This window comes from Echinops telfairi, unplaced genomic scaffold (genome assembly GCF_000313985.2).
Source record: "Echinops telfairi isolate 266 unplaced genomic scaffold, ASM31398v2 ScPeMD7_7410;HRSCAF=8448, whole genome shotgun sequence".
NCBI lineage: Eukaryota > Metazoa > Chordata > Mammalia > Afrosoricida > Tenrecidae > Echinops > Echinops telfairi.
The window spans coordinates 15106730-15116451 of NW_022111310.1; the positions used below are offsets into that span (position 1 = coordinate 15106730).

Here is a 9722-nt window from a genome sequence, read left to right on the forward strand (position 1 = left end):
TTTTTTTTTAAAGGAAGGAAAAACAATGAGATTAAACAAATCTGCAAACTCAGGTGGACTATTTCCACCGTGGCCACCTGTTGGTGCATTATGCTGTTGACTGATATGTATATAGTGATGTCTAGCATGCCACTGTCAGCCACTTCCTCCAAATAACCAAGTAAAACTAGGATTCAAGCTGAAAACAAAAAAAGATTACTACCTGGAGATAACTACAGGTTACAACCACATTAAAAGTATATAAATTAGAAGAGTACCAAATTTAACACTAAATAAAAATTTTAAGTTTTCACTTTGTATATTTCTTATGGATACATGTGCATGTATATTAACTTGTACTTAAAAAAATATTCACGTATACGAAAGCAGAAATATTCCTAAAATACACACACCCTAAAATTACCGTGAACTCTGTTCTTCCAGTCAGAACTGTCGAGAGCTTACCTTCAAGTTTTTTGAGCAGTAATTCTATCACAGCTAAAGCTTCTGTTCTCACAGATGAGTAGGCCTTATTCTCTAAAAAGAAAAGTCACACAGTCGGCATTATTATCTTATATGACTTAAAGATGCAACCTCCCAATCGGAATTAATGTTACCGAAAGAAAGATGCTGATTATAATTCCAAAGCAAGATAAACCTGTTTTTAAAAGTAAGCTCCCCTTTGCTAATTATTCTCATAGACTCTTGAAATGTGCTACACATCCACATTCCTTACTTTGAGAAAAGAAAACAAGATCAACCATATAAAACAGTTGCCACAACCAATTACGTATTCAGAAAACTTATTTTAGTGGGAAAATACACACTACCTCAAAGATAGACAGCTTCATATCATTCCTCAGAGTTGTGTATGTCTCCGTTTATCTGACTACAGAATATTACAGAGCATCATGCTTATTAGCCTCAGGATACCTGAGACCCATCAAAGATAAAACTGTTAGTTTCCAATTCTTTATCCATAAAGCATGCTCGCTATCTCAATCCCTGAAACTAAGATATGCTTCCTTGGTGTCTCCTCTAGTCATCACATCTACCTGAAACCATCTACGTTAAAAATTAACATAAAGCCAGGCCTAGGACAGGGCAGGCACATATAAGCATATAACATCTTATATTGCTAGAAAAGTTATTAAAAGAATGATGGTGGCTTGTCAAAAAGATACAAATGCTAGCTTCAAGGTCTTCTACTGGGCCAAGTTGAGGAGAAGTTTGAGAATAAATTAATGAAAATAATGAATTATAAACCATAAAAGAGAAAAAAAATCCATGTGTCTATGTCTATAATAAAGAAAGATTTGGGGGTGCAGGTAGGGGTGGAGCATAGATGTTGCCTACAATGCCGCTGTTGTTGTTAGGTGCCATTGGGCCAGTTGTAACTCATAGCAACCCTGTACAAACCAGAACAAACAATGGCCAGTCCTGTGCCAGCCGCACTATCACTGCTACGTCTGAGCCCACTGTGGCAGCCGCTGCATCGCTCAAACCTGTTGCCGGTCTTTCTTTGTCACCAACCCTCTAACTTCATCTAGCACAGGCCCTTCTCCAGGACAAGTCCACAGAATCTGAGCCAGACGTCATGTCATCCTTGCTTTTAAGGAGCATTCTTGGCGGCTACAACAAGACACATTTGTTCATTCTTCCGGCAGTCAGTGCTCTACTTAATGTTCTTCACCATCATCATAATTCACAGGTCTTTATTTGTTTTCCAGGTTTCACGTGCTGATGAGATTTAAAATCCCATGGTTTGGATGTGCTAAAATTGATGGTGACACCCAACTCTTTTTAATATATTCAAGCCACTGAATTATATGGTAAGTGCATATGTGTCAACAAAATGACTTAGAAAAATAAATAGCCATGGCTTGAGCTTGCAGTACCGTAGTCCTCACAAGTGACATCTTAGCGTTTTGACGATTTAAAAAGGTCTTTTGCAGCAGATTTGCCCATCACATTACATGGTTTGCTTTCTTCCTTTTACATCTGTGGACACAATGGCCTCTTGGACAACTCCGATTGTGGTTGTTTCATTATGGCGCCTTGGGAATGGGGCACTCGAGAAACATCATAAAAATGGAGAGTGGGTGTTTGTTTGATCTCCCCCTCATGGTACTTTTTCTTCTCTGGCTAGCCAGAGGTCAGACATGGCCATGCAGTTCACTGGGTTGATTTCTGGAAAGAATATGGGAAATTAAACTTTTGATTATTTTGTTTGGTTGTTGTGTTTGGCTATTCCTGTTTGAGAGAAGAAATCGCTCCTTGAATTCCTCAGAAACCATGGGAAAATGGCTGACAGAAAGCCTGGCTTTGGCTTGATGCTATCACAGGCTTAATCCCCTATTTTATATCAACAGAATAGTTTAGCAAAGGATTAAGATATAGATAAGAATTCAACTTAACTGTTTTAACAATTGAGTTTAATATCTGATTCTACTTTGTTTATACTAATTTCTTATGTTTATCATTATTGATATAATGATAGAAATGATTGGGAAGTATGAAAATAGAGAGCTTGTAAACCCACTTGCCTTGACCATTGAAATCTGCATCTTTAAATGGGTATGGGTGAGGCCTGCAAAGAAGGCTCAGTGCTTTAGAGTATTCAGGATATTTCCTTCTAAGAGACTTGCCTAGGAGCTGTTGACAGATTAAAGAAAAAGGAACTGGCTTTTTGAATCTTGAACTAATGGCTTTTGTCAGAAGCTGGGGACAATTTGGAGCCCTGAAGAAACCTCCACTTTAGGACTGAATTGTTAAAGGGCGCCTGTGGGCAAGCTGAAATGCTTGTAAGGTGACCACCAGGATCCACTTGTTGAGTGGAAGTGAAAGATATGCAGCATTAAAGAGACAGGTTGAGCCTGGCCACTGACACCCATGGACCTGGTTTACAGGAACTAGAGAAGATAAGAGTGGACTGACTGCTCTGAAGTTCATGACCTAGCCCAAGGGGGCTGTTGAGAATTTGTAATGGGGCCACAGTCTAAAGGCCAGGCGACCAATGAAAACCTTGGTGACGCTAAGTGAGGCAGCCTATATTGAGGTGACCAGAACCCGGACCAGATGAAGAGATCTTTCAGCCTGTGAACTGGTGCATACTGCTGCTGAGCTTATGGATGGCCTGTCCCGATTTGGCTTTGCTTATGGATGCGGCATTCACAAGGTTCCAACTGGAACGAAGATTCTTAACAACAAAGAATATGACTGTCTCCTCAGAGCGCGGGGTTGATGTAGTGGGCAGTATAGAAATTGGATACTCAAATTGGATGGATAAAGGCATGAAGTGGGCTGGCTTACAAACTTTCCTAAGTGGGGGAATATATTCTTAAGAATGTGTTCATAGGATTATGGTAAAGGTGTCACTTAACTGCAACTGTTAGGCACAGGGCATTTTTGCTTTGTTCACTGGTAGAATGTTATGCTTAAATGAGGGTGGCACATATTGAAGTGTATGCATTTTAGTTTTCTCCTGTGTGGTAGTTCTATAATCTGTTGTCAGTTTGAGACTTAAGAGTGAAGGGGTAGAGTTTAGCCTGTCAATCAGGTCATAGCTTGATGACCTAATTTGGAGGCGCTCAGGAGATAAATAGCTCACTGGAGGTGGGACGCATGCTCACTCCCTGCAAGACATTCCTGCAGACAAGACACATGGAGCTACAAGAGAGCCCTGGAGCTGCAGGAGCCACGTGGAGACCCCTGACAGCGCTGAGATGCTTCTACTGCCACTGGATCCACAAAACTTTCCACCAGTGACCTGTGATCTTCCTGCACTGGGCACCATTGCATGTGTTGTGTGAGTCTGAAGAGGAATTTATAGATTGGTATCAGACATATGGACTAATATCAGACCTGGACTTGATCTGGACTGGACAGGGATGTTTACTCAATATTCAATTGCTCTTGTATATAAAGCTCTTTCTTATACACACAAGTGTCTATGAATTTGTTTCTCTAGTCTACCTGGACTAACACACCAAACTTTTCTCCCTTTACCATGATGTTGCTTCGGGTCCAGGATTTTTGCTTTCTTTCAGGTAAAATCCAGGCTGAAGGTTGTCGTCTTCCAATGTTCATACAAAAGTTCAAGTCCTTTTCATTTTCAACAAGCAAAGTTGTGTTATCTGCACATCACAGACCATCAAGTCTTCCCAGATGCTGTACTTTCCTGCATAAGACTCAGCTTCTCAGGTGATTTGTTCACATACAGATGGTGAAGCATGCAGCCCCGTTCTGTTCAAACATAGTACCTTTGTTCTAGTTCTTCTAAATAAGCACATTGTTTTGGAATTCCCCTTTCTTTGCAATGTTATCTATAATCCCTTATGATCCACACAATTACCTTTGTATACCCAATGAACAATAGATAAACGTGGTTCTGATGTTCTTTGTTTTCAGCCAAACTCCTCTTGACATCAGCAATATCTTTCTTCCCATGTCTCTTCCTGAATCCTGGTTGCTTCTGTCAGTTCCTTGTCGATATACTGCTGCAACCATTTTAGAATTACCTTAACAAAATTTTACTTGCATGTTATATTAATGATACTGTTAGATAATTTCCACATTCTGTTGAATTCCTTTTCTTCAGAAAGGGCACGCATATGAATTTCTTCTAGTTAGCCAGGTAGCTGTCTTCCAAATTTCCCAGATCAGAGAGCACTTCCAGAACTGCATTTAGTTATTGGATTATCTCAATTAGTATACTATCAATTCCTGGAGCCTTGTTTTCCACTAATGCCTTGGACTTCTTGAACGTCTTCCTTCAGTATCATCAGTTCTTGAGCCTAAGACCTATCTGGAAATGGTTGACCACTGACCAATTATTTTTGGTACAGTGACTCTGTATTCCTTTCACCTTCCTTTGATGCCTTCTGTGTCATTCACTATCTTGCCATTCATAGAATCTTTCAGTTCTTCAACTGGAGGCTTGAATTTTTCCTTCTGCTTTCAGCTTAAGAAATGCGGAGCATGTCCTTCCCATTTGATTTTCTAACTCCAAGTGTTTACACATTACAGTATAATAACCTTATACTGTATAATAACAGTATAATAACATTATAGCATCCTTGAGCTACTTCTTTGAAATCTTTTGTTCAGCTCTTTTCCTTCATCATTCCATTCGTTTCAGTTACTCTCCGCTCAAGACATGTCAGAGTCCCTTCTGACACCCATTTTGGTCTTTTCTTTTTCTCCTGTCTTTTTAATGGCCTTTACTTTCTTCTGAGAAGGTTGAGGATAAATGTGGAGGAAGTGCTGAGTTGGACAATCACCGTGCAGCCATATTAGTACAGATGGGTTCAAGAAAGAATTATCAATGCACACTGCATCTAATGAGGAGATTGTGAGGAGGTGAGAGGTTTATTAGACATCAGGAGAACAAGGCACTAGTGATACAAAATATCTGAGCAATACTTTGACCAGATAACCAAGACTAAAATCACCAACGAAAGCCGATGGACAACATCTGACTCCACGTAAAAAAGACACCAATTTACTTACATGGTTATCTCAGGGGAATGGAGAATATGCACCTAACTAGAAAGGGGCATCAAACAAATGCCAAATGAGAAACAGTCTGCTTTCAAAGGGAGAAGGGTTATTCCTCAAAGCTGTCAATATCACATAGATCAAAGAAAGGCCAAGGAAGTGTTCCAAATTAAGACAGATCATTAATAATCCTGGACTAGAGCATAGGGAAAATCATTCGAAAACCATTATTGAGTCAACTGACAGAACTGAAAAATGGTAAAATACTGATAAAACATTGTGTTTTGATAAAAGCCCTCTTATATGAACATTAAAGACTATAATCTTCAGTATGGTTTCTACCTTAAAAAAAGCAAAACTCTTCACAAATAGAGAAAGCAAAATGTCATATTACATAGAAGTGACATATGCTATGTAGTGATGGAAGAGAATATGCACAGGAGGATTTCGAAGGATAGGGCCGGGTCGACAGGTATTAACTTAGGGAAGATAGTAATCCACAAGAGAGAGTGGAGATCAAATGAGGGTCAGAGTAAGCTATCTAGAGTGTTGATATGTAGTTTGAACTACTGATTATGTTAAATATAAAACCCCTAAATAAACACAAAACTGATTATGTTAAATATAAAACCCCAAAAGAATTCACAATTTTAAAATATTAAAAAAAAAAAGAAGAGGCATGATATACTTTTAACAGTTCAGGGAAAAAAATGTAAAGAGTACAAATGATAAAGCAAGTAGGGCAAAATGTTAAGTGACTCTAAGTACAAAGTGTATATGTACTTATGTATATGTACATATATATACAAATTTCAAACATTTATGTACATGTATATACACATATATCATATATCCATATGTATATATGTACATATATGGAGAGTATATGTACTTCTAAAACATTTCCCTGAGTTTGAAATTATATCCAAAGAAAAACTTTAAGAAACAAAATCAATGGCACAAAGGCTTTCCTACTTTGGTTGCCAAAATCCTAAATTGAACTCCAGATTAAAACGCTTCAATGAAACATATTAAGCAGAACAGGTCAGTGGTGGTTCCATAAATTTCGTTTCTGGAAAAGTAGAGTGCACTGAAAGTGAAGGCCCTAGAGCCTACAAAGTAAGACGCTTGCACAGGGCCAGTCTTCCACACTCACCTAAAGAATATGTGATTGATTTACAAGTCTCAAGGAGAATCTCAGTCAAAGCCTCAGCATCGGCATGTTCTTCTTCCAAAAGCATTAATCTATACAAACCAAGAAGCAAAATACAAATGCCACATGTTAAGAAATACTCCAAAACCTTCTGGCACAAATTCTGTTTGTGTGTATCACTCTGTTAGCCACTAGTTTTAAAGTGTGTTTTAAAGACTTCCACTGACTAGATATAAAATAGCAAAGGAATGGGGAGAAAAAAAATAAGTGTACGAGTATGAAGTACATTACCCCTGAAAAAAGGCATTCATTGACTGTAGGACTCCTAGCTGCACTTTCCATGTGCTGAGTTTCAGCCGCTCACACATCAGTTTGCACAGCTCCTCACGATAGCAACCTGAGGAAAAAAGATAAGGAGCAAGAGACAGACAGGAAGAGAGAAACAGAAGAACAGAGACAGAGGGTCAGGAAAAAAGAGAAGGGAGGGGGAATAGGGGGAGGAAAGGGAAGGGAAGAGTTGAGGAGGAGAGAGGAGAGAATGAAGACAAACAAAACAACAAAATGCTTTTAATTAAAACAAAGTCATTTCAAAAAACCCTTCAGCATAACATTTAACCCTTTTCCCAAATTTCCTTTTCAGAAACCTCCCTGCATAGGTCCTATGTAACTGCTCATATGCATTACTATCCTCCTTAGACAGAGCCCTGGTGACATAGTGATTACGTGTTGGGCTGCTAACCACAGGTCAGAAGTTCTAAACCACTAGCCAACTCTGTATGAGAGAGACGAGGCTTGGGAATCCAGTTCTAGTCTTGTCCTATAGGGTTGCTGGGGGTCAGAATCGACTTGACACTAGTGAGACCCTCACAGAACTGACAGAGTACTTGACCCGCGCTTCCTTTCCCTGTCAAACACTAACCACTGCGGGTCAATGCAAGCAGAACCCTAGAGACAAGGAGCTCCTCTCTAAACAATCATAATGCCTACAAATTACAGGCTTACCAAGAGTCAGGAGTGTTTTAAAGCTAAATCTATTATGTCAACTGCACTTGCTACTATAATTATGTAATTTAATGTTATGCCCACTGATTGAACAGGCAGATAAAAAGCCAACAAAGGTGCAAAATTTTAAATGCTGCAAAATTGAGTATGGCTAAATCAAAATGGGGAAAGGGGGAGTAAAAGTCCTAGAAGAACGCTGTACTTGGATTGCTTCATTAAAAATAAGCAATTTCTTTCTGCGCATTAGAGAAACAAAGCTGAGCCATCATAAGTGATTTATTACAACTTAGATGAACAGAAAAGGCCAATATGGATACTTACACAATATCCATATAAATTCTCACAGATAAAACTTAGCCCTACCACTCAGTCACTGGAACATGAATGTACGTGTATGTTTCATGTGAAAGTAAATAGTTTTGCATGTGGATCTTCTTTTTTTATAAAATTACTTGCTTTAATTTTTCTCAATTTAGCAAGCAAAACCTCGTAGTTGATCCATTATTACATCGATTCTCAACCTGTGGGTTGCGACCCCTTTGGGGGTCAAATGACCCTTTCACAGGAGCCGCCCAATTCATAACAGTAGCAAAATGACAGTGATGAAGTAGCAGCGAACATAATTTTGTGGTTGGGGGTCACCACCACATGAGGAGCTGTATGAAAGGCATTAGGAAGGTTCAGAACCACTGAGTTAGTAGTTCTAATGACGTCCAACACATGAGCTTCCACTCCAATCCAAAACATAGTATCAAAAACCAAGATTGCTTTTTGCCTGTATCTTCTAGAAAATACTTCCTATAAATAGCAAGCCTATTTTTTTCAGGTCAGACAATGGCTGATCGAGCTCAGAGGCAATTAAGTGTGATTCTAGACATGTGCAACAGTAGTGTAACAGTCCAGAATACTGACAAGATCAGTAGGGTGCACTGTATACCCAACAGGAGGCATCATCTGACAAAGGACTTAGAAATGACTGCTTTCTAATCGAGCCTCATGGAAGAATAAAAATTGTTCATTTATACAAATCTTTTGGAAATACATATCCATTTCAGAAAAATCTCAAAAAGTCACAAGTTTCTTAGTAAAATGAAGATTTCACTTGCTTTTTGAAAACTTAGTAACAACAGCATTAAATTTTGGGATTAAGAGACCCCACTAGCAAATTTGGCACATTCCTCAGAATACAGTATAATAAACAATGCATTACAATAAAAATTTTCAGCCAAATTATATGCACAAAGGCCGCACGTTCCAGTCAATGGCATTATTTGCTGATGTAGGGGTAGAATTTACATCCGGTAAAATTTTCACTATTAGTGAATTGGGTTCTAACACAAAAACCAATCATCATGATTAGGCGTATAGATCATCTGTTCTCTCGAGAAGTAACCCCTGCCTCCAGCCTTTCCTTGGAGGCGGGTTCTCTGCTTACGCTGGGTCTCGGGGTTCCGGGGCCAAGCTTTGCCCAGGCTCTCAAAGGCACCCAGCAGTGACTCCAGCTGCAGTTCCTTTTCCTTCTCATTCTCATCGTCATTTGTGATCGTCCGGAATCCAGGGCTCTCAGGTGAGTTCTAGAACAGCAGGAAAGGAACGCAAATTGTAATACTTTGTTTTGTTCCCAAGTTGGCATCAGAGCAGAGCAAGCTGACCAAGAATTAAATGCAAAATCATTTTCAGCAACCTATCTAATCTTCTAAGCCCATACTCAGTTTTCCTATTTGTATCAAGGGTTTATAACAAAAATATGACTTCTGTATTAAACTTGAGAAATCATTCCACATTTAACATGAGCTAAAGAACCAAACAAAACAGTGTGGATAACACTCTCAGGTTGACACAGACATGGACTACAATCATGGGACTAAAGGGGGAAGGAGCTCTGGGGATGATCCAAACTTTTTTTCAATAAGGAAGGAAACGGGAGCCAGGAGAGGTGATTCACCTAGCTAGTTAGTGAGATGAGAAATTTAAAACACAAGTCTCAATTCATAAATTATCAAGGGCTCATGAGGGAGGGGGGAGCAGGGCGGGAGGGGAAAAATGAGGACCTAATGCCGGGGGCTTAAGTGGAGAGGAAATGTTTTGA

The 9722-nt window shown here is 39.2% G+C and overlaps 1 protein-coding gene across 1 annotated transcript in view; it reads right to left on the reverse strand.

The window, feature by feature from the left end:
• Positions 1–9722, reverse strand: part of ECPAS (Ecm29 proteasome adaptor and scaffold) — a 97509-nt gene that overhangs the window by 1316 nt on the left and 86471 nt on the right. The window contains exons 45-48 of the mRNA XM_004711038.3: positions 9069–9207; positions 6923–7028; positions 6635–6723; positions 445–516 (exon numbers count right to left, since the gene is read on the reverse strand). Coding sequence (XP_004711095.2) covers positions 445–516; positions 6635–6723; positions 6923–7028; positions 9069–9207 — 406 coding nt within the window. The remainder of the gene's footprint in view (positions 1–444; positions 517–6634; positions 6724–6922; positions 7029–9068; positions 9208–9722) is intronic.